The sequence below is a fragment of the Pieris brassicae genome, chromosome 2 (genome assembly GCF_905147105.1).
Source record: "Pieris brassicae chromosome 2, ilPieBrab1.1, whole genome shotgun sequence".
NCBI lineage: Eukaryota > Metazoa > Arthropoda > Insecta > Lepidoptera > Pieridae > Pieris > Pieris brassicae.
Window position 1 is genome coordinate 12,570,595 of NC_059666.1, and position 26,483 is coordinate 12,597,077.

Here is a 26,483-nt window from a genome sequence, read left to right on the forward strand (position 1 = left end):
TTCTTGTCTTGTGAGCTTAACTTATCTGTGACTTTTAAAGTCGAACGCCATTGAAACAAGAGAAAAATAAACAATTTTGATAGACTGTACTGCGCAGAATATTTGCATTACCTACTAATGCACGTAACCAGCCCAAGTATGAGATTAGAATAACTTTGGTTTCATAGTTCGTACGTTGTGTCGTATGTATGTCTTCGTACAAAAAGTAATCCAGTGTACATTTCAATTAGACACTTAGACGTGTTACTCAATTCATAAAAAAAAAAATAATTTAAAAAAAGCGTAGGTACAGACAACCATATTTATGATCATAAATTACAAACTAACACATCACACAGACCACAAAACCAAATCTCATACAAAGGATTAAAAAAAACAAATTTGAAATTTCAAAAATCGAACAGCTCCGGCGGCGGAATCGGCTCGGTCGGGAGGCAGTCGCACTCCGGCTCCGGCGGCGAGGGAGTACGGACGCGTCTCAGCGCGTGGGTGCTGGCCGCGTGTCGGATATCACACTCGCGTATCGGCTTGAAGTAGTCGCTCTTAGAAGGGCAGGTGGTAAGATAGTGGGCGAGGGTACCCGAGCTGGTCCGAAGCCCCGCATTGGCGACGAGCACCATGTCCTCGGTGGAGAGGCGCAAACTGTCGGCGCGGGGCGGGGGCTCCGGGGCGAAACGCCTCCGTCTCCGGCGGCCGTGACCGGGCAGTCACAGCTTGAGTTCGTTCGCGATCTTTGACGCAATGTTCTTGAAGCCGATGCTAGTGCCTGAAAGAAGAAAAGTTGATAACCTAAAATAATTGCACAACAGTAATAAAAATCTTCTGCATGGGATGAGTGAAAGATTCACTTACCGGATATCCTCTTAAAGCGGACGCCATTAAGGGACAATCGAGGCAGTTTGCAAACTTCAATCTCCCACTGAACTAACGAATCGGCATTCGGGTCTCCGTGTACGCACAAAAGGAGAAAACGCTCCCTTTGTTCGTAGTCACAATTGTTCGCGTCTAAAACCTAAAAAAATTAAATAAATTACAGATGCAATGTCCTTGTCAAATTAGCAAAACGAATTTGCTACCGATGTTAAGGAAATTCGAGACGAACATTAAAAGAAATACGATACGGTATATAAAGATAAAGTTTTTTCTCACTGAAGATAAAACTAAATTGGAACAGAACAACACAGAACATTTTTATAATACATTTTCTATGGTATACGTTACAAGCTATCTTTTCTAAAATACATGACACTAATGGTGAACATGAATTCTGTTTCCTGAACAATGTGGATTAGGTACCAGATAGGCACTTAACAATGCTTTTATTATTGATCAGCCTAATGTACCTAATTCCTAGGTTAACTTTTACAAACGTAATTCCGCTGATTCTGACCCTTGGGAATTAATAAGGGACAACAATTTTAATGTTCTGTATATGACCATTTTACAATTTGTATTGACGTAATTAATTAACGCTAATAGATTTACGATAAACTTGGCCAGCTCCCACCTAAGGACGCCGGAGAGGATTCAAATAGAGACGACCTGAAAAATTACTAGACACTAAAAGCCAAAGGACAATTTTACTTTGATTGATACATTATTCAATACCTTTCGTATTTCCGACATAATCTCATGTGGATCTCTCGATGACGTCGTCTTCATACTCCAAGTGAATCTCAGTACACGGGGTTTCACTTGTTCTTCGGTACCTTGTCTGTAAATACATAAATGTCTACGTTAATATACAAAGATCACGGAATTATCAATTGTGGGCTGAAATTGGCTGTGAGTTCACAATTTAGACATTCTTAACCGTGTCACTGATGTCCCTTGAAATTAAGGCACGAAAACAAAGAAGTGTCGTGATGAGCCTGCCGGAATATCACCACTAGCTTTTGTATATAAATAATCAGTATCTCTTTGCTATTCGAAACAAAGGATTTACAATGATTTATTTTAATAACGAAAAGCCTCATACTAAAACAAATTCAAACAAAATAGTTTTCGTTAATATGAATGCTAAATGGAATGAATGATTAAGCATATTAGATATTATGCACATTCTTTACGCCAAATACATGGCCGACATCAAGCGAGGTGGTTAGAAAGTTAGGAAACAGTCGCGTCTCTTAATTGTGATTGGTCCTTCCTGTCCCGTACCCTAATATATATAATAATTGCCAATATTCACGTACGACGCCGATGTGTGACTGATGTGATGACTATTATATTTATTAAGAGTACATAAGAGCTTGAAATCATGGACCAATAATTAAGCGACACATTTGTTTTTCAAGTTCTAACATATAGGCGGTTGTAAACGGGCTACGTAGTCGAGTGTTTATAATAATCACATTGACAAAGAGTCTCGGCTTAGAGTTTCAATTGTTATAACTTTCGACATGTTTTAATATCAAAATGGCGCTTCTTAGCCTCATGTTTCTGAATATGGCCTTTGATATCTGTGTCATAAAAGGCGTATAATGCCGATGTTTTCGTTTTCGTTTAAAACATGGACATAAAAAATATTGATTTTCACGATTTCAAGCGATTGTCTCCCTTCTGTAATACCTTAGGACTTAATATTACAGTAAATACAAACACTTCTAGTATATAATTTAGTTTTTAGCCTTTTTTATATTTTGTATTGTATTGTATGTACAATTTAAAATTACAATGATTGTTTTATAGAATTTTAAAAATTGTAGCTCGTTTACAAAGCCTAGTACAATACCCAAGAATACAGTGCATACTCTATTCTAGCTATAGACAATTACAGATTATATCCAAATTTCAAACTTAATAAAAAGTTGGCAACATATTTTACTTACCAATTACCTAAGAAATGATCATAAGCCAATTATTAAAAAAAAAACACGACATCTAAAGAAACATTCGAATTTTGAAATTTTGAAAATAAAACGCCCCCACAAATACTTTTATTAGAATTAACGATTTTGAAGCAATATTTTTCCATCCCAATATATCTATATAACGCTTAATCGGAAAAACACATTATAGGAATTCAAAAAACGAATAATAAAAATGCAGAAAACAAGTAAACTCATTGTGGCCACTATTTAAAAATTCAAAAAATAATTGAACATCGACAACGAATCGTTTTTTAACATACAAGATCTAGTGACGTCACAGTGTTAATGATGAAGCTAACTTGCGAGAAAAATGCTTCAAAAGCGTCAAGTACTTTGTGGGGGCCAATAAATAACATGGTTAATTACCCAAGCACGTTTTGTGGGCTAGCGCCTACCGCATGCTTCGGGGTGGTACCATCCATGGGCCTAAAAACAGAAAAACATAAAACTAACACTAGGGGGCGAGCGACGAGCGATAATGCAAATTTATATTAAGCTTAAATGAAAGCTTGATATAGATTCTATGAAAAATGATTTGCGGACAAGCGATCGGTCACAACATGCCTTACTTACCTGTCACCATGAACTCACAGATGTAACACTTAAATACCTTGTAATAGAATTCAATTCAATAAGTGCTGTGAGCTCATAGCTTCATAAATCCTCGCATAGCAGCTAAAGGATTACAACTTCTAAAGATGCAAGAGACTAACATAGCTTAAACGTTCAGGGCAATATTCAGAGTCGAGATTTCATGCAAAATATGACTCATATGGAGTCATGCTATGGGCGGGTCTCGTATCTGAACTTAACGAGCCAATAAGGGGCCATTCAAGTATTACGTAAGCACTATAGGGAGGGGGCAGAGATTTAATTGGTTGTCTTATTTGGTGATTACGTCGACAATTATTATATGTCTTGAAAACGAAATGCATTTTCAAGGATTCCTACAAAACATTAATACGTTTATACATAGACGTACATAGTACACTATTACTTTTGAGAGCTTTGCTTACAAGATGGGGGGAGGATAAATTGCAGTAAATCTGCTTTCGTAATACTTGGACGGCCCCTAAGCCAATATGTACTTTAGATAGCTATTAAGTTTCATTTTCATTTCATTAATATACAATATATTCTGCGTATATCATAACTTAAGTGTTTCCGGTTTTTTACTCTAAAATTGAATAAGAAAATAGGGTAGGTCATTTTAAAAGATTTCGTTGTTTAGGGCGGTATTTAGATATCTGTTTAAAAGTTAATAGAAAATACCAAAACTGATGAATGAACTTTATTTGGTTCAAATTTAGGAGCTGCTTCCGATGACTATTTTACCCCATATTTTTAATATAATTAGAATTTAGTTAACAATTTAATAAATCTTTGGTTAGAACAACTTTTAATATTAAATTTGGCATTTGTACTAGATTATTGAGTAGAATATTAAACTTAAATTAAGGTAATGTAAAATTGTTAAATTATAAAAATGCATGCAAAAAACATATCTCTTCTTAGACTCTCCCCCGAAAATAACGCACTCAAAAAAACCGAAAAATAATATATTTGTTTTCTAGCCGATATTCATAAACAGCTGAAAACGCTTTAAGATATGAATATAACAATAAAACAAATTTAAATTAATAATAAAAAAAATAGCAATTATATCACTGGTATGGTTACATACGTTGCCGTATTTATCAACTATATAACATACGAATCCCTAAATACAAATAGAGATTGTAAAATCGACTAGAAAACTATCAAATTATGGATTTAACTTATCAATATGCAATTCAATATGGTTCACTTGTGGCCTGTAGTAAAAAAAAACAACTACTTACAAAAATCGCTTGCAAACGTTCTACATTAACATGTTATAGAATTGATGCATTAATTAGTATTTGGGCTGGCAAAAAAAAGCATTATTTAAAAATCAGGTCCATTGTGTTCGCCACAAATGCCCCATACAGGGTTAGACAATATAAAAACTGTTAGAAATAAAAACAAAACACGATTCGCGTGTACCTCCGCTGTATATCCAGAGAGGAAAAAATTCGTGGTTTCTGACGTCCAGTTGAATCTCCCAACACCGACAGACTGGTGATTATATAACTTGTTTAATAGAATTAACAAAATTAATAGGACTTCACGTAACCCGTCAATAGCAGGAAAAGTTTGGAGAGGATACTCGTAAAATAAAACACATTTTATATTAAAAAAAAACTGATTATTCAGAACATTCACTCATATTATATTGCTTAACAAAACATTGATTTCACAGTCACACTAAAATTCAAAATTGTTAAAATTAAAGTCCAAGATGAAGGGTGAGGACTCAAAGTCGAGACCAAGCGCAAAATGACTCCGTACAAAATTTTGACATATGGATGTCATATTCCGCGCTGTCTTTGAATTACCCATAGACTAATCAAGATAAAAGTAGCAGCCACATCTTGAACAATCTATATTCCAGGTGTTAACAGCTCGCAAAAACTTTTGCGTGATTTCAATACAAATTCATATTTTTTTTGTAAACCAAATCAATTACTAAAATGACTTTATATTAAAACCCAATAAACTGTTTTCATTTTGATAAGCGCTGTTTAACACTTACAGGAAAAGGTAGAAAATTATCTCATTAAGTTTAACTTATTTAACAAATATGATTAACACGTATCATTTAGACATCGGTACTGATTCTGATATACTCTAGACAAAAACTAAAACAGTCTCATTACACTGATTTAACTAAAGTCTTTCGTAATGTCAAATTTTGTTTTACGAAAAGTGACTTTAGTTAAAAATATAAAACATATTAACGCCCAGTTTAAATACCAGAATACCCGAGTGTAAGCGGCAAACGATAAATATAAGAGTGTGATTCAGAGTCAAGACTGATAAGTGTGACTCCCAAATGTCAAAAATGTTAGTTGACATTTTGAAATCATACTTAAGACCGAATCAAATAAATTTTCAATCTATTTGAATAAAACAGTTTATCAGAATGAGCACTGTATACGAAATTAAATGCATTAAACCGGAAACAGTGACGCCAAATTGATAATTATAACACCATAATAGCGGACGGATAAAAATAATTTTGTTTAACAAAAAATATATTATTGATAAAACTTTAAGCTATTCATGTTTATGCATTACGTGTTTCATGTATCACAAATTAAAATTATACTGCAACCACAGTTTATATGAAGAAAAAAAACACACGCTATTTTGTTCTTAATTTAAATTAAGTATTTCTATGAATATATACACGAATGATCTTAACATAGATAATACAAAAAAAAATACGGTTCCCGTACATGTATGTACAACGCTCAAATCTCTATGGACTTTAAAGAGTTACTATTTTTAATTATATTCTAGTAAATAATGTCTTTAAAAAATTTCTAGTGATATTGTGATTAGTAAAAATACGACAATTTCGTCTTAATTTTTGATTGATGAATAAAAAAATAATTTATTGATAAACTAAGCCTCCAATATATAAACGTACTAATGATATTGTCAAAACACTTTCACTTAAATCATTACAACACGTTCCATTTTGGTTTAATGATAATTTTAATGAAATGATTCATTGGCCCATTCTAATAAGGAGATACGTATGCGGATATCATTAAGGTAACACCTACTGAGTATTTGTACCAATAACGGGCCGACTCTTAACTTACAACTACATACTATCTCACTCAAAACGTTTAGCTATAATATACATAATCTATTACGTAACAAATAATTTTTATATTGCTGAATTTAAACTGATATCGGAAAGGCATATTAATGATATTTTAATGAGATGTCAATTACACAAGTCAGTCACGAGTTACCCAAAAGGGTAGAAATGATTGTGCTTCTATTGTCAACCTTAACATAACCCTGGAATGTTAAAAATTCGTTATTAAAACTTCGAATCTCTTAAGAGCTACGACGAAATGCGAAACGCGACGGGACTAGTTTTCCGCTACATATTATATCATTAAAATCATTAATGACATTTTGGATGTATACTTTTTGTTACAGAGGATTTTCTAATAATATAAAATATAGGCAGAAATGTTGTCGCGACAAATAAAAATGATAAACGCAACTCTCACGGGTTAATCATACGTGAACTTACATCTAGATATAAAAAATGTTAACACTTTTAAGATTTTAATGATATTTTCGTTCAGCGTATCTTTTCAATCTCACTTTACTGCACTTCAAATTAACAATCACTTATCAGACCTGATGCCAATTCGCGCGCAAAAGACGCTTTTAATTGTCTATAATACTTTTTACAAGTACACATTTTTCTTTGTACCTGAACAGAATTGACACCAATACTATGTCGAGCCTTGTTTATAATTAAAAATCAAATGCTGCCTCATGAAGTGCGAAAGTGAAAAAAAAAACAACACCGTAGTAAAAAATAGTGAATCTCACGCATTGTATAAAAACACGAAACATTTTCCGTTTATTGCTCCAATAAAAGGTACGTTTCTAGTCCTATAACGAAATGAGTAAAAGAGCAATATTCAAAGACATAACTCAAGTCAAGTTTTGAGAGCCGAACACCTCCGAGTCACGTCTTCGAATACAGACGTTAAAATACGCTGAACTACAGTTAACTATTTTAAACTAAAAATAACAATTTCGCAAATATTTCCTCTATGTGAAATCTTCTCTCGCCGTTCGTCGGTCGCGCATCACGGGTTCTGATTCAACCTGCGTAGAACGGAACGGGTGAGCGAAAGGACCGAATCAAATCCAATCGCCGCCCTCTTCGCACTCCGGCTCGTTTCATTCACTCACTTGTCAGTTAAACGTCAAAAATCTCGCGCCGCAAAGATGCACAATACTAACTCCCTCGAGAAGCGCGGTACTGTTAAAGGGTTGTGGAAAACTAAGCTGTCGACTTCATCGCTAGAAGCGTACGGTTAGGATCGGTCGTCGCGAACGGGGATGCACGAGACGGAAATGACGCGACAATCCGTACACCTCCTGTCGAACGGGCCTTAGACTACACTACAACAATCAAAGCGGAGGCATCGGTCTACGTATGCCTTAGCGAATCGCAAAATAAAATTGAAAACAGCATTTCGAACTGGGTTTACGGCAATACAGCATGCTACGCTAACCGCTACTCGGGTCGCCAAGGCTACGATGGTGTCTGCAAGTGGCGTACGCAAACGTAGTGCGCACGTTAAGGGAGAAAATTAGCATCGTGCATCCCCTAATGACGCGAGACCAAATAAAACAGAACAAAAACGGAGCTCGGAATATTTAGAGGGAGACAATTCGAATGAAAATGTTTAAATTAAAAAAAAACACAAATGACGAATGGCAGAGACAAAACGTATGGTTAATCTTTGTGACGGTGACATACAGTGTTACGTTCCGTGTCGTTATTTACATAAGGAAAAGCGAGCTTCTTTGAATAAAGTCAAAGAAGCTCAACTATAAGTCTCTTTCCACAACCCTTTTTAAAACAAATCATAAAGGACATGCCCAACTGGCTTAAATACATAAGGAATTATTTACTTTGTTCGTGTGATACAGTGATAGTGCGAAAGCTTGCTAACATTGATGCCAGGCAATGAAAGGGGCTATTAATCATAAACAGAGCGGCTTTTATTTAAAATTTTCAAACAAATTTTTAACAACATAGCGTCAAATACAAAAGCCACTCTCTTTTAACTGAAGCGATTGTGAAAATTGTGATGAAACTTTCAGAAGAAATTAAAAAATGAAAATTGCATAAAAAATTGTAAGTGTGTCACACTAGTGTTGTCAGTAGCAATATTAGTGAGACAAGTGTGATATTGTATCAAATTTAAAAGATTATAATTATATACATTATTAACGAAAGTATCATAAATAGTAGATTTCTAATATTAAGAATAAGTCTTAAACACACTAAATTTTGTATATAAAAGGTATTGTCAATGGTTAATTGATAAAATTGTTATTCATTTTATTAATAAAGTGTCTGATAGAAGTGACAGAATGATAATATAATATGTACATGTGTGTGTTGATGTGACATTTATAATGGTAAAATGACTTACCGTTTCGAGAATCTCGAGGAGAGTTTCGAGAAAAAGGAAGGTCGAGCTTGGTGAGGGGAACCTCCGTCGCCGTAAGCGCCTCCCGCGCTTCCACCGCGAGATCGGGTTTGACCTGAAGAGTTCAATAAATCATTTATTCTATTTCCGTATGTTTTTAAATCAATTATTTTTTCAACACAAATGTGGTCTCCATTTTAGCATAAAGTTATACTTTTGTATATACAACACACATAAGAAGTGTAACTTCTTTATGACTTTATTTTTCTAAAAATGATCTGTTATATGCAGTTTTACAGAAATTGGTTAAATATGGTAATAGACATGAATACAAATTACAATTCATTTACTTTATTACTACTAAGATTATAACAGAATTTCATCAATTGTAATAGAATTATTACTATTATGTTATCATTATTATATATTTTATTAATGGCTTTGAATCTCTTCGAATCAACCGTGGTAGGGGCAAGAAAAAGATGGCGCGTAACCGAAAAATGTCAAGGTAATTTTTTTTCCAATGCCGATAAAGTTTTACGTCAAAAAAAAATCAATGGCGCTACAACCCTTTTAGGTCTGGGCCTCACATTTCTGTTTCTGTTACACGATCATTTGTCAATCTAATACGCAAGTAGGTGATCACACTCCTGTGCCTAACACAACACCGTCGACTTTTTGGGTCTAAGGCAAGCCTTGCGATATTTTCCTTCACCGTTCGAGCTTATGTTAAATGCGCACATAGACAGTACACTGGTGCCGAGAATCGAACCTTCGATCATTCTAGGTTAGTCATGCTAAATAATTGTATTTCTTTCTTTCTTACCCGAATGAAATGTGGATCTTGAGGGCACATTTCTAGGAAAAACCATTGGGTTAGGAAAATCTCGCCGCGCGCTTGCATTCGCAGCACCACCGGTTGCGCCCACCGTGGTCGTCATTGTAGAATTTATACTGAAATATACGTTATATATCTGTTAATTAGTTACATTATTGTATTTTTTAATCTGTGATTGTATTATAAAATAAATAAACATTAAAATTACGTATATAAGGTAATCATTGTTCTTGTACGTGTATATGAATATAGAAAATAATAGAATAAATATTTAAAAAAAAAAGAAATACGTGTAGTTATACAGTGTACTGAAAACTGTTTGTATAATGTAAAAATTACAGAGAGTTTAGTCGCACAGGGGTACAATTACTTAAATTTAACAAAAGGTCTCGATCCACAATTAACTTCGATAGAATTTCAATAAAAAGAGTAATCAATATGAATGCCGCAGCCAACTAGCTTAATGAGCCGGTATATTAACAGATTAGCGGTTTAACAAACGGCCTGAAATATATTCAAATATAGCGGCCTTTCTAACAACATTAAATAAACTGGCTGGCTAATGCTTAGGCCGTACGATAGTGACCATGTGGCAGAAATAAAAGAGATGATACATATTTCTTTAAAAATATGCTTTAAAAATTGCTTGAGTCAGTCACAGCTAAATTCACACACACACTCACACACATATATATATATATATACATGTCACTATACTTTTTCATTGTGCTTGTTGATTTTCATGAAACTTTGGAAAACACCATCAAAGTTGTGGTTTGCCGACGCCATATTGACCGTAAGTGTTTCGATTCGTGTTCGACAGTGGCAGAAAGTGAAACTAAATTTAAATTAGTCAACAGACTAGGCAAGTAATGAAACGACGATCCAAGTCATCTGCGTAGCTGTTTGATAAACTGGCTGAATATCTTTCAGGCCGCTAGTTCAACGGCTAGGTTGTTAATTGAACGGCTTATTAAGCTAGTTGGCTGAGACATTGATATCACAACTGGGTGATTCTTGCAGTAGCTGTATCCAGTAGTATCGTTGCTAAGATACTAGAATCGGAACATAATTATCTAAACTACACATGCCACACAAAACACAAAAAACTTGTTAAAACACTAAAATACAATTAGTAAAAGTTTTTCTATAAATAAAGATTTTTTACACATTTCACCTCTCGTTACATTTAAAATAATTCATATTTATCTACAAGAAAATACAACGAAATTACAAAATATCAAGCAAAATTTCTGCTTAAATCGGAACATAGAATTATCCATCTTGACAAGATCTTATTAAAAATCTAAGATAGAGATCACTATATCCTAAAACATCGCATTCTATTAAAAAACCATTACCGCTTAATATATTTAACTAACGTCTACAAATATTAACTGCAGCGAAATAGGGTTACAATGTGTGTAGAAAGAAAACCGAAGCGTGTGTGTTTGACACATTTGACAAAATCAAAAAAGCATAGTGCCGTTACAAAAGTGCTTAGAACAAAGCTAAGATATTTTACTAAACATGCACGGAAATATTTATTTGAAGATAATATATCTTCTATTAAGAAAATTGTTAAAATATAAATATTAAATAGCAAAGAAACTTCTCACTCCTCTAGTTCAGTATTTCCCAACTTTTTTTGCAGGAAACCTTAGCCTTTATTAAAATTCTCATGCCATATTCAACATACATAACTTTTATCGTTAAATTTAAGAAACAAATGACTATCATATTACTCCATTTTAGCAAGAAATTACTAGGAAATTGTTAACGATACACAGTAAATAAAACATAATAAAAACCGAAATTCTCTGTACAATTTTTAATAAATTTTTGAATTTCCAACATGTGGGGCGTAGACTGTACGTTGGGAAACACGTACACGCACGTGTAGGTAGTAAATATTTTTTTTTTTAATAAGTATAGAATTTGCTGTAAATTCGTCAAAGACCCATTTAGAGCATAAAATAATTAAGTTTTATTACTTTGCTTTTATTAATTCCGTGCAAGTTTCATAAAAAGTCTATATAAAATCAATCGCTTTCTTTCATCGTCGACAATATTCAAAGTAAAAAATAATAGAGATTTACATTAAAAACATAATTGCAAACAAACTAAAAATCGCGTGCATTTTTTCGCCTCTTTAAAATTAAGCTTGTTGCTCGAATAGAACTTGAATATACCATTTAGAAGTATGAAATACATTTTTACCTCAACAGTAAAATAAATAATTATTATACATAGGGATTATAACGAATGGTACATTCAACTAATATTGAGGGAAATATAATATAAAAGGACTACTCGTATATAATCTAGTCGATTAACTACTATTTATGTATAAATTATCTCTCCTCCGGTGTAATGAATTTTAAAAAAATGTTGGTATTGATAGTCGTCAGCAATTTTCAATCTTATATTGGGATTTGGGCCTACGATTACGGGCAAACGAGCTGGATATGGCTAATGAGATTCGTGAATGTAGTGCCGGCTTTGTTATTATTATATACACAAACTATACATAGTTCTGTCCACGGAACGAATGATAATGTTCACGCCACACAACGAAACAAAAATTGTGAGCTCTAAAGAACATTATAACCATACAATCGAAAAAATATTGACACAAGCAGCCGTGGGTGCGTTCGTATACGTTGACACGCATTAGCATTTCCAACGTTCATATTTTACGTACATTTGCTGCAGTTTACATATAAATAATATTATTTATATTTTATTTTATTTTATTATTATTTAGGTATTGTTGGTACTACACGCGCGGATAAAAATGTCTTGTATATCATACAAAACACCTGTTCGATCTCATCGTGAAATTTGTGAAGAGGCAAATAAAAACATTATAATAAATTTTGCGTGTTATTGAAATATTGTCTTAAAAAATCTGTCATATACGAGCACGTCCTATATATTATATTTCCTAAAGCATTTTCTCCTAATTTTACCTCGGCCTTGGCTGAGCTAAATCCCTGGCTGAGGCGTTTTGCGAGGTGTCAGCCGATAAGGGCGTTGCGCCGGTACTCGAAGATATAGAAGCGCTTTTAACGTGAGTTTTCGTCGCGGTCGTCTGCCCGTTAGTCGCGCCGTGTTTGCCGTCCGTTTGCGTCGCACTGTTTCAATGCATGCTGTTAGTACCTCACCCCCCCTGGCATGCTTTGGGTTACATACTACTTTGTTTAAATAAATATATACAAAATAATATTTTAAACAAAATACAAATTATAAAATACATAGGATAAAGTGTGTAGTGGTATATAATGTGCAAACAAAATGTATAAACAATAAATAAATTGGTTAAACAAATGTCAAAATTATACGGTTGGAAACACAACAGTGCATCAAATTTTCTAACGCTAGAGTTTTTATCATAAATCTTGTCTATTCCTCAAAATCTATCGATTCTATATGCTTATAATACTTTTCTTATTTAAATACAATGATAATCAATAAAATCATCCTACACAATAATATGCCTATACCTACATTAAATATCATTTTAATAAAAAGCTAACCTGGGCGTGTCCTGTGGAGGCGATAACTTGGCGGGCGTGTGCGTATGATCAAACTGCGTACGTCTCGTCTGTCCGGTTAACGTGCGCGAGCGCGCTTCTAACTTCGGCTGAGCAGACGTCGGCCGCGCCGTGTTCTGTACCTGACATTATGTACATTATTCACCGTTGAAAGAAAAACAAATATTTGGTTAAAATTAAGACAGAACAAAACTATCACCCAATCACGCTAAACAAAAATAGGCCTAAACTGATTTTTTGTGGGTCAGACAAAACTGAAGTGACAGTTCCACATGATATAGAAATATAAATATAAACAGTTAACAATAAAGAAAAGTACAAAGAACTTTTTTTATATTTATTATTATTTAAGCTTGTTAGTCAAATGATGTCATTCCAAATAAAAAGGATGAGAAACTCTAAAATACGACATTCAACGAAAGTAAGGCTATGAGAGTATAATGTTATAATAAAGGGCGTATCAAACAGAGTTGTGAAGTTATCTCGACATTGTTCGTTCTTCGAAACATAATTATCAAACTTTCTCTCCTCCTCAAAGAAGGCAGAATTAATAAAATATTTGTCATGAATTAGCAGAAAGTCAATATTACCTGCATCTGAGCTATACGAGCCGTGTTCTCTTTGATTGAAGCCGAGTCAATTGTGTTCTGAAAATTCATAATACTGTTTTAGTTTCTTGAGTAAAATATATCTGTAGGTACATTTACCACCGAAACGGAATTGAAAGGATCTATGCGAATAGAGCAAGAATGACTGGAAGAAAGTGAAAGTTATATAATAAAAATATCGAATACAGGAGAGCAGGAGTATGCCTTTTTAAATCTCAAACATATAATTTTATATCGATAAACTTACCTGTCTTTTGAAATTGGACGTGGTGGTGGTCGCCGTAGACGTAGTGTTGTTTGCTGAACTGGTGGTGGTACCCACTGAAAGCCAAACATTTAAATTACACACTACTCGTGTATATTCCTATAATCAACAAATAAACGATCGTTGCACATAAATTAATTACAAAAATTTCGTCAATTTTTTTTTAAAACTTATATTAATGTCCCTTTTATTGAAGTCATCAACGATCCGTTATTCGCAGTTATGTTATCAAACGCGACTTTTAAAAGCAAGGATACGTGTTAACACGCTATTTGTTCAGATGAGAATTTACATAAGACAAGTGGTCCTAGCCAATGAATACCAAGATTGAATTGCTTAATAATTTATCTATCATTTTAATTGTTATAAATTCTCAGAAAATCTATAATTCGATCCCAATGAACAGGTAGCGCAAAATTGTTAAATCACTAAGCAAATACATAGAATACCCTCTCAAAAGCATTTGTGATGTCTATATCGATTATTTCTATGAATTCCTATTCGCAAGAAGTGAATCCAGTTAGTATGAGTAAATATATCGATGTCTTTATCATCGGGTCCATCCGTCGAAATGTGACATGCTATGGATACTCCAACATGCATTCATGGTGACATTATAAGGTATGCTCAAGAGAGGGTATAGAACTCATGCAACATTTTAACGATACGAATAGGAAAGTGCTTAGTGAAGAAAAACATCTAAAGTGCAATAGTGTATACAGTTTATATTAAACATATTTGTTAATGCATTTTTATAATCTTTAACAATTAAAAGCCTTAATCCACATAGTAATCTAAATAATGTAACCATAGATTGGCAATTGGACAGTAAAAAGGGCGTATTATCCTATGCTTTCCGAAATCCGTAGCAAATTCGGAATATTAATTTTGTAGCTGCATTCATATGAATTATTCTTAAATAAAGAAAATATTTATATTATGTTTTGTAACTAAAATAATGTTTTGACAGTTTTCTTTGTCACGGCTTCGATAGTCGTATATTTCATTCCAATAGCAATGTTATGTAATAATTAAATTACTAACCAAGCATCCACAAATAAATGTCTAGGAAGCACAAGAAAAACGCTCAAAACATAAATGTACCCCACATATACAGACATGCAACGAAAAGCCACATAAACATGCATTATACATAGATAATAAAGGATCATTTGGGAACATGTAGATAATGTATTTGTAAAATGTAAATATATATCTATATATTACATCTATATAATACATACACATCTGTGTATGTATTCACGTAAATGTTTTATATAGTGTGGGCGTCTTAAATATTACATTATTTATAAAAATATCGCTTTTCAAACTATAATTTTTTAAAACTAAAAACGAAACTTTTAACTACTAATTACGTTTCAGTAAAATAACATTAGCTTATAATCATTCAAGTGTTTTATGATATTAGTGTATCTATAGTCAATACTTGTCAATGGGACTTTGGTCCTCAGCCGTGTTTCTCGAAATGGTATGTCAAGTGGCTAGTCGTAAGTAGTTCTAACTACATTAGCTACGGTTAGCGATGGTAAATCGTAAGTTATGGAAAATGGAAATAATGAAAAATACAAAGTGATAAGTGTGAAGTGGAGGGAGGTGGGCATTACCTTGCGCGCGCAAGACCTCCGCGCCGGAAGAGGCGCGGCGCGACGCGGCAGGCCTGGCGCTGGCCGAGATGCTGCGCTGCACCCCGCGGTGGGACGGAGACCCGCACGCCGCGCCTGTACCACACCACACTACAGACCGCGTACACCACAAGCCACGATACTCAACCAACTACAGGACGCCCTCATACAACACCACCGGCTGGACAATACAGCGATCTAACAACGAGTGTCCTAACAGAAGTCACACGTGACTGACTACCAACCCTGACGAGATACCGATAACGACATTCCTAATGCTCCAAAATGAACAAATCAGTCGACGATTAACGAATGACGTCTGGTTCACTTACGGTAACGAACCTATCAAAGACAGAAGGACCAATTCTCCTTAAGGTCTACACTGCAACAAGAATCCCTCTGAAATAGACCTAAAATAGGAAACTTCACATTTGTATTAACACAGGTAAGATATCGTAAACGACACACTACACATTGAGAAAATACTAATGATAAAACATTTCACACCCGTGCACTAAAGGATCAAAGTGAAAAAGGTTCCAAGACCATTCACAAACTCATTTCATATAAAGACACTTGGTAACGTGCGAAATCATAGATTATAAAAAAAATCTAATATTAAATCGATTTCACTAAATTTTGGTAGATAATTTAACGTTCCCATATAAAATCTCGAAATACTTCGTAAATACAGAATAGAAATAAGAACCGTCCCGACGACATTATCCCTAATTCACGATATTAGTTAAAATGGTAAAATCAAAGTTACAACGCACGACACAAGTTCTATGATGGGTGTACAGCACGTTTAAGCACACATAATATACACAGTAAAATAAAAAGCATAGACGCTAACAACCAATTGGATGTAATTAATCCATTTAATTGCTAGCCCAAAATTAACAAATGGACCTCAAATGATATCTAAACGCCTACGTCCAATATTCCATGACGATGACATCTGTCAAATGTCACTCGCATTTGACAGATGTCAGAGCACGTCACGGCATATAGTCAGCCCTGTTAGATAAGCTATAGCCCTGAAATAAAAAGCCCCAATTATTTGTATTTATTAACCCTGAAGCGAGTATACATGGCGCTATTTTGTGAGTATGTTATCTTTAAGGCGATTCTATTCGATAGCAAATAATCCAAATTCTTACAATGTTTCATATCATAAGGCTATCTTATGGTTATTTGTCCTTCCTCAGCTTTTAATTATTATCACGTGAGCAATGCCGCTTATATTGCGGGCTATTGCCATTTTCTTCTGACATTATTAAAAAAAATTGTCATACTAAAGGACATTTGAAGGAGTTTTAAAATTTTAAGTTTTTCACTCCACATTGTTCATTTACGTGTTTTTACCTGCATGTGCGTTCCCCGTTTGTTGTTGAGAGTTGGGCGGGGCTGCCGCATTCCGCAAAGACAAAGACGATCCCGATCGACTCCCATCCGATTCCGGCTGAAAATGAGGAAATACATAAATTATTTCATTTTTTCATAAAACTGTTTGATTCAAGCACGTTATTGATAGACAACCAAATTGTTAACATTTAAAAGTCTATAAAAATTAACTACACAAATAAAAAATGCACCTTAAAATAAATGTATCAATTCAGACAATTCGACAATTAAGGAAATTTCATTTCCTTTCAATAAACTTTCCTGTTTCAGTCACACACATCAAGGTGAAAGTCACGAAAATTATCTACTTTATTATCTTAATTTGAAATCCTAACTTATTTTTAGATAATCTATTAACCACTGATAACTCACATCTGTACTTTTTCTCCCCAAAAGCAGGTACGTAGCGAACACGTCGTCATATTTCGCTTCCGCCAACGAGTACTCGATTTCTTGCCTGTTGTAACCTAGCAACACTAGTGCCTCTGAAATGTATAGAACACAAATTAATTGAATTGAATCAACTTATAGTAACAATGAAATTATACTAATAGTTGAATTTTATGGCAACATTGGGACTAGAGACAGGACACTACTATAGTTCCAGAGGGTTGAATATTTATCTTATTTAAGAATCTATTGTTGCAGATAAATTTCTATTATTCCCTTGATAGGTTCAAGCTGGAACAGCTAAAGGCAAAAATCATGCATCTAATAAGCTAAAAAAATAACATAAAGCGAAAGTGTTTAGGCTAAAATAAAGAAACAACATTAAACTTCTGTCCTGTATCATTATCACTATAACATAAATAACTTTAAAATGAGCGTGTAAAACCTTTTTTTAATAAATGCCACACAATACCGAATCATTTATGCAAATTCTTAAATAAAAAAACAGCTAAAAACACATTATAAGTTATTTAGTTAATAGAAATAGAAGAACAAGACAGAATATCACGACCACGTATTTTATATGGAGATCGTGAACGTACCAACTTGCGCTGTGCCCGTATACGTTGCACGCATGAAATACAAGAAATATCATCAAATACATGTTTATATGCTTGTGTGGGAAATGTTCTAAAAAATCAACAAATCTCTTACAATCGTTCCAACAATTATGATAATGTAAGTATTTTAACTGAAGCTGAAGTGAGAATAAAATATATCGATAACTAGATTATTTTCAGTCAATAAATACAATATTTCACAGTGATTAAATTAAAAAAATAGTTAAGACCAGTTTTTCCCAACTTTTTGTAAGGTGGGGCATGGACCTTAGCCTTTCTAATATTCTTATGCCGCAACGTAATATACCTAAACTTTTAATATTAAAAACTTGAATTTAATTAAAAACCCACTAGGAAATTGTAAACAAAACACAGTAAGCAAATTTTCAAAACGTTGGGAAAACTGGTTTAGACATATGTCAATTTTAAATAACATTTTGCATAATTAGATTATAAAAAGTTTTGGAAATATTCTAAGAGTAATTTTTGGGTATTATTATTTTGAGTTTAGCCGAGCATAAACTACTTTATGTATCTTAGTGTAAAAGCGTTAGTGAAGCTTAAGGTAACGAAAAAGTGTGAATGAAATTAATCTCGCTTTTAGCATAGTATGTGTGTGAGTGAGCATAATTTAATAGATCAGGTGTAAATTACATAAATAATGAATTATTGTAAACTAATTTTATAAACATTGTATATTTATTGAAATGAATTAAACAAGTTGACTCAAATATAAACCTTTCAAACCGAAACCTTGATCGTTGGATAGAGGCAATCTCTTTTGCTAATACCTTCATAATATTTTTAGTAATACTTTCTGTAAAGGACGCAAAGCTCTGGGCAATTTGTTACTTTCAAATATAAAAAAGTGAACAATTTTTTCCATAGATTCTTAGCTTCGAAACCCCCATTAGATTGATAGATAAACATATAGAATATAGAAAATTATTTATGGTCCTGTCGTACAGATATTATAACTTCTTAAAACTTAATCTTTAGTGATTTTTAAATTTCATGTGTTTTTTTAAATAATGGTAAATATGTTTTGTGGTATTATAGAAACTGTAATATTTCTAATAAATAAATGTGATAAAACCATTATCACTGACCTATCCGTTTATGGTCCTTGAAGTCCTGCTGCGGTTCCACATAGGGCCTGAGCTCGTCTTCCTCGTAGCCCGTGTTCATCCACTTGTCCCGCATGATGCTCTCGAGGGAGGCTCGCTTCGCCGGGTTCAGCACGAGGAACTTCTTCAGCAGATTCTCGCAGTCGGTTGACATATAGAACGGTATTCTGGAAATCATTTCGTTTTAAGTCTGCGGCTCGGGACGTACATCTACAATTTCCCTTTAAGCAAAGCTTTCAAAAATGCATAGTAGTGCCTAGTTTCAACGGTTGAATTTTTTTTTATAGACAGACAATTCATCATATATTTATACCTGTCCTGTGATTAACCGAATATAGAAGTCTATATACAGATTAATGTCGATAAATGCCGAAAAAATCTCAGGGATTTCGAAGTAATAATTCATCTCCAATCACTAATACATATATAGCATACCTATATTTCCCTCGAAGCACTCTCTCTCTCAACTCTCTAAGCGTAGATCCGTCGAAGGGAAGAGAACCTGAGACCAGAGTGTACAAAATCACACCCAACGACCACACATCCACTTCCGGACCGTCGTATTTCTTTCCTGAAATATTGAAGAACTTTTATTTATTTAACTTTTAAAAACAATATATGTAATACAATAAATTTGGTAACCGGAGCTTTTCAACAAAACTTTTCGTTTCAGACAGTTTTCGATTAGGTTTAATCTGATTTTTGAATCTGATCTGGTTTAATGATTATGTCGTTTAATTAATAAAATAATAAGTAAAACTGTTTTTGACCCGCTCTTTATTGACTTTAAACAAATACTACGTTTGTACGTACGCAATTAGTTTGTAATAATTTGGACTTTGTAAATAAAGCTATCGATCATTATTGACATTACGTTTGAACGTTAGTCAGCATTCACAGTCATCAAAGTGACTGATAATAATTAGTTATTATGATTATGGCGCCATCTATTTTCGTAAATATTATGCTAGAATTTTTAAAACCTATGTTCTAACTTCTGTTCTTCAATGGTACATACAAGTACAATATCGAGCACAAAACAAACAAATATTAATATTAAGACGATAATAATTCTTTATATTGTCATTCATTTTCATTCTCAAGCTCTGAAATCAGCAAAATTTTCCAAATTCCGTCTGCAAAAAATAAACCCAGGCGTTCAGACACCTCTCTTTCGAATTCTTCGCGATTTTAACGAATTAAACAGTACTTATCCGGAGCTGGATATATTCGGTATTGGGCTGATCGGTTACAATCCCGAACCTAATTCACTGTTTTCCTGATATTTTTTTCTGCTAAACTAACATTTATGTTTATCTAAATTGATATTTAGATAAATGAGTTTGTGAGTTAAAACATATACCGTAGATATAGTATTATGTGGTGAACTTGAATAAATTAAAACATAAATAAACACTAAGTTTTAAAACTATAACATTTGTTAATATATAATATTTGTTTGACAAAACGTGTCAAATGCAATAATCTTATCAGAGTTTTTTTTTAGTTTATAGGCGGCAAACGGGCAGGAGGCCCACTAGATGTTAAGTGATACCGCTGCCCATGGACAGTCGCACTGCCAGAAGACTAGTAAGCGAGATGTCGGCCTTTTAAACATTATTACGCTCATTGGTCGTCAAAGTAGAATTGGTTCGGAAATACTTCAGTGAACAGCTGTTTCGACATAGTGGTGGTTCGCAGCAGAAATTGCCGATAAACTATTTACTAAACGATATAACAATACTCTTTAAAGGTAATTCTTACATATTGAGGACTTTATAAAAAATTGTTTTATTTAAGTGCATCATCTAATAAACAGTTCAAGTATAACACAACACGTTATTAAGTTTTCCCAAATTCAAAGTTTAGTCAGCTGTCCTCTGGGACTTAAAATAAAGTCCACTATAAACTTAAAGTTACAGACGTAGCTTAAAAAGTTTCTTGAGAGTTCAGCCTCGAACCGAAACAGTCGAAAATCTGAACTGAATGAAGGTACTTTATACTTTGTAAGTTTAAGTGGAAAATGAATTATTCTATTTAATGTTAAATACCTTGAAAAAGCTCTGGAGCAGCGTAGGGTGGTGATCCACAAAACGTGTCCAACTTCGCTCCGGGAGTGAACTCGTTCGAGAAACCGAAATCGGCTATTTTTATATTCATCTCGCCGTCTAACAGTAGGTTTTCCGCCTGAAATTCATTTTCATATTCTTTTAATTCTGCAAATTTTCTACCAGTTCAAATAGGTAGACCATTATAACCAAATTATTTTGAAAGAACATAGAGGAATTCATCTTTTCAAATCTTAATATTATATATGTAATTATACTGTACGTGTGTATGTCACTGAATTTTACTTAAGCGTCGGGACCGATTTGAATGAATTTTTTTGTATGCGTTTGGGTGGCGCCCTGGACGGTTTAGATTCACAAATCAGCCCGGCAGATGGCGCTGCAGTCTGTATAATATTCTGCGTGTGTATTCGTTCATGAGTTCGTAAGTAATGTCCTAAACGGCTGGGCAGATTTTGACGAATTTTGTGTGTTCTAATGGAGTCGAGCATGAAATACATTTTATAATGTATATAAAGACGTGTAAACAGGACAACTACTGTATTATATATACATATGTATATTCCAACGAGAGAACGGTCGATATTTTGATGAAATCGGGCTCAATAGTTTTTAATATATCAGCATCCACGCTTTTCTAAACCGGACATGTATAATAAAGATAAATACTACTTGAACTTGATGTCTGTTTAATATTAAACTACTTAAAAAAATACAATACCGTTTCATAAATAAAACGTAAACACTTGTAAATAATATAAAAGTGGAGTTACAACTCTTGGTCGTGGCCCCAGATATCAGTATCATGGGCAAATGGACAAAAGGTCCATTGGTACACAGCTGGATTATTAGAAAATATACCTTGAGATCCCTGTGAATGATCCGTTTCTGATGGCAGTACTGTACCGCGGAGACGATCTGTCTAAACTTAGCGCGAGCCTCCTTCTCCTTCATACGTCCGTGTAAGACTAAATAGTCAAACACCTGAAAAAATACAATAAAAAAAAATTATACATTTATCAATTTTATTATTAGTTTTGTGTCAATGAAAAATTTTACTGAACGGGACGTCTAAATTTAAAAACGTTACAAGTTTCAAATATTTGTTTTGATTAAATTACTATACTATATTAATAATCTAGCTTGTAAAATTCAATGCTCGGCGAGGCGTTAGGTTGTAGTCGAATTTTAAGCTGTAAAGCACGCGAAACGTCGGAAAAAAATTGATTTAAAATTATGTAAAATAATTATAAGTTTATAATAATACAAATAGCTTTAATACGGTTAAAAAAGTGTTTTCTTTCAATGTGTAAAAGCTATGTTAACAAAAGACAATACAACATAGTTCTTTATATCAGAATGAAATGTTTACAAAATAGGCCCTGTACATATATTTATTACTTACTTCACCACCGGATGCATATTCCATAACTAAATATAATGTCTTCTCCGTTTCGATGACTTGGAAAAGTTTCACTATATTTGGATGATCCAACATCTTCATTATCCGCACCTGAAATGTTATGTAACAAGATTAATAATGATAAAAAAAACTTTACAGTGACCGCCATAACACTTTATTAGGATAGGATAAATCGAGATTATTAATCGAAAGATGTGTTTATAATAATACCTCTCTGAATAACTTCTGTAGTGAGCCAGGATTGAGCTGAGTCTTGTCTATGATCTTGATGGCCACCTCTTTACCTGTCGGCACATGCTTCGCCAACTTCACCTTTGCGAAGTTGCCTTTCCCTATCGTCTTCAGGAGTTTGTACTTGCCTGAAAAATATCGAAAACAATTGTATCGTTCGAAAAGCAAAATATAATTTACTACTATAATTTTATTCTTTACGACTTAAACCTAGAACCTTTAGTTCACTGTTACTGAAAAATATAGTCTGGTCGAAAGATATCTATTTAAAACTTCGGACAACGGCGCTGTTTCTGTATTCAAAAGACGACTTGAATATAATATAAATAAGTATAAATTAAGCTCGGAATTTACTAACCGATGTGGGGCTCCTCTGACGTCCTGGACCGTGAAGACACCCGGGCGCTGCCCCCCGACGAGGCACCCCCAGCGCCCGCAGACGTCTCCGAAGCACTCTGTGATAAGTAAATCAATGATACATAATTATACAAAAACAAAAATACTTCAAAATATTATTGTAAAAGACGTCATAATTATCGATTTCAGCTATTAGATTTAAATATCCACGACACAATATAGCCTGTGTTCAAATTTTGAAAGCATTATTTGTGCTTAAAATAGTGTATTAATATTTGATAGGTAACAGTCAAACTCCGATCAATTGCTTTGATTGACTAGTATTGTTATTAGAAAATTGTTCTTTTATAACCTTTTTATTTTTTACACTAATAGTGAGAATCTTTTATATTAACAAATTTCAGTTACCAGGCGGTCATAAGTTCTATGGAGACAGTTCAAGAAACTTTATTACGCAGTTACGCAAGGTCAACGACCCTGAGCTTATCTAAGAAGTTACGGCCCTTTTGCGACAGGATTCTTGTTTTTCCTATTTGTGGAGATTTAGGCTAAGTACCGAAATCCATTGAAAGCTTCAATTTGACAAAATTTACTACGTCTATATGATTTTGTTGCTCGCTTAAGTAAAAGACAGCTGTAAGAGTAAGTTGTGTTTATAGAACAGTGATATAAAAATTTAAAACAGTATTTGGATATGAAAGCCCTGCGTCAAATAGCTGAATGCTTGGTTAGGTTAGGTTAGGTTACTCTAGAATAATAATCTAGAATACAATCAAATAGTTCAGTTTATTGTCCTTTGTTTTATTATATATATTAATAAAAATTATCAAATAGATCAGCTAGTTCACGGACTAAGATAAAAGTAAACAATAATCATAATTAATGTTAGAAGTACTAGTCTAGTTACAAACTTGGTGTGAAAATCGCGTAATTTTATTAATTCAGTTATATATTTATTTTCAAAATCTTTCTAACGCTCGGCACATTGATACATTTGTATGTATGAAAAAATAAATACAAAGCTCAATGTGACGAGCACATAGGATATTATAGGCAAACATAACAAACACGAAGAGAGACAAACAAATGCTTCGATTCTTCGAAAATTTATTTCTAAGTGTGAGCAACTATGGATATCCCTAGCTCGTTTATCATAATGCTCAATCTGGATATTGGTGAGTTTTGGTCAAACTGCGCTTTTCTGAAAGGGACAAGTTAGTTACCTGGGGTAACTAGAGGATACACGAAATTTCGACCTTTTGTACCTTCAAGTCGAAACAACTACAGTTTCTCCATCCAGGATTATACAAAATCAAGCGCTTGACCAAGCTACTCATAGGTTATGTAGGAGTATAGTTGAAATTTTTTTAACTGATGCCTTAACCACGAACTAAAACACGTTTCACGTTATTCAACCGAGCGATACATTCATAGTTCTACAGACAAAACCGTTTACGACGACATCGTTTAGAACTTACCAGTTATATTGACCAAAATCAAAGGTCCCGGCTGAATTCTATAGTATTTAGTATAACAACGTCATCGGCTGTTACGACTATCGATTTTTACGATCAAATATGAGTAGGCCCTACGATGTCGTTATAACAGATTTTAACTGTATTTAGCTCTCAGTAGGCCCACGGAGCTTGTAAATTTTTCCATAAATAAAAATAACTAAGAGCTTCTCTTGCTTTACATGCTACGGTCTCTGTAACTGTGTAATATCATAAACATACCCCATGTAATTTCTCAATGGCTTTCGCTCTGCGACGTCTCCTCCATAGTTTCGACAAGAACACGGGAGCCAACAGGGGTAGGACACGGTTTCTCATCGTTTGGGGATTTATTTTGACTGATTCAAGGCGCACTTAACAGTAATAGCTACCACGGAAGGCAGCAAAGTCGAAAAACTATATTACACTTATTTTCGTATTTCGGTTTGAGACTTTAAAATGTCATCAAGGTTTCAAACACTTCAGACTTTTGAATTTGGAACATACAAGTCGCTCAACACTTGCTATTTTTATAACTCGTCATTCACTACTTATCATTAGTTAAATAAAACTAAGCAAATCCAAATATCACTTCAATCGCGGATGTGTTTTTACTAATCTACTTAATAATTTCCTAAGAAGCTATCATTTAGTTCTGACCTCCTGTCTAAACTAATCTAATTTTACTAACTACTTAAAGTTTACGTCATGCTATTTGTCGGCGATATAGTCTTAATATGCAAAAACAAGGGAAACAAAACTTCACTGTATTCGTTTGCGATTTAATCCGAAAATTATTTCTTTATATATCTAGGAATATATTCTATCCAACCCAGCTTCGGACTAGTTGCTAACCGTGACCCGTATGAGGAAGGTTCATGAATTAAACTATTAAAATACTAATTTCCTATCAAAGGAACCTAACCTCATTAAATCGAATTGCTATTAGCTAAAATAATCCTCCGTCCTTGCACCAGGGCAACAGTAAATACCAATGGACAGCGACAAAACAATATTATAGTTAAAGCTAAAGGAGCGTTCAAGTATTACATAACGCATTTGGGGGGGGGGGGGGGGGGTTCCTTTTGTAAAACGTTACGATGCAGGGCGGGGATTGAAATACGCGTTATTGTTAATATTATTTTCTGATTTCCAGTACTTTACACCACATAATGGTAAGTTGTAGGTTTAAAGAGTCATTGCAGTTGGTCACCAAATGTTTTACTATTGGAAACAGAAACGTTACTCTTAAATGGGGGGGGGGTCAAGAATCTCCAAAAATTGCGTGACGTAATACTTGAACGCTCCCTACGTAACAGAATCCAATAAACCTGATTTAGTTTTAACCAAAACCCTATATTGGCATAATAATTAAGTTCTCATGAAAAAAAAAGTCATTTTGTTAATTTGAGTATAAAACACTAAATCCTTGTCTAACATCGATATTTCTATTACTAAGCAATGACGTCTAATGTATTATCAGAACAATAACACAAACACACTGAACTTTAACA

General features: G+C 33.8%; 1 protein-coding gene across 17 annotated transcripts in view; it reads right to left on the bottom strand.

Annotated features, from left to right (window-relative positions):
* Window positions 1–573: 573 nt before the first annotated feature.
* Window positions 574–26,483, bottom strand: part of LOC123717730 (MAP/microtubule affinity-regulating kinase 3-like) — a 104,060-nt gene continuing 78,150 nt past the window's right edge. For 9 of the 17 annotated variants that reach the window (XM_045673984.1, XM_045673978.1, XM_045673973.1 and 6 more), the window contains 22 exons: window positions 23,478–23,574; window positions 23,099–23,247; window positions 22,871–22,978; window positions 22,327–22,449; window positions 21,448–21,583; window positions 19,832–19,967; window positions 19,379–19,563; window positions 18,252–18,260; window positions 17,632–17,744; window positions 17,221–17,317; window positions 15,835–15,948; window positions 14,192–14,265; window positions 13,927–13,983; window positions 13,319–13,458; window positions 12,752–12,916; window positions 9,768–9,895; window positions 8,945–9,056; window positions 4,899–4,970; window positions 3,240–3,299; window positions 1,609–1,714; window positions 853–1,012; window positions 574–766 (listed from right to left, as the gene is read on the bottom strand). In XM_045673984.1, the coding sequence (XP_045529940.1) occupies window positions 708–766; window positions 853–1,012; window positions 1,609–1,714; window positions 3,240–3,299; window positions 4,899–4,970; window positions 8,945–9,056; window positions 9,768–9,895; window positions 12,752–12,916; window positions 13,319–13,458; window positions 13,927–13,983; window positions 14,192–14,265; window positions 15,835–15,948; window positions 17,221–17,317; window positions 17,632–17,744; window positions 18,252–18,260; window positions 19,379–19,563; window positions 19,832–19,967; window positions 21,448–21,583; window positions 22,327–22,449; window positions 22,871–22,978; window positions 23,099–23,247; window positions 23,478–23,574 (2,400 nt within the window). In that variant the 3' untranslated portion in view covers window positions 574–707. Of the gene's footprint in view, window positions 767–852; window positions 1,013–1,608; window positions 1,715–3,239; window positions 3,300–4,898; window positions 4,971–4,999; window positions 7,602–8,944; window positions 9,057–9,767; window positions 9,896–12,751; window positions 12,917–13,318; window positions 13,459–13,926; window positions 13,984–14,191; window positions 14,266–15,834; window positions 15,949–17,220; window positions 17,318–17,631; window positions 17,745–18,251; window positions 18,261–19,378; window positions 19,564–19,831; window positions 19,968–21,447; window positions 21,584–22,326; window positions 22,450–22,870; window positions 22,979–23,098; window positions 23,248–23,477; window positions 23,575–25,212; window positions 25,670–26,483 lie in introns of those variants that run through there. The other 8 variants (XM_045674004.1, XM_045673918.1, XM_045673927.1 and 5 more) reach the window with 8 other exon arrangements.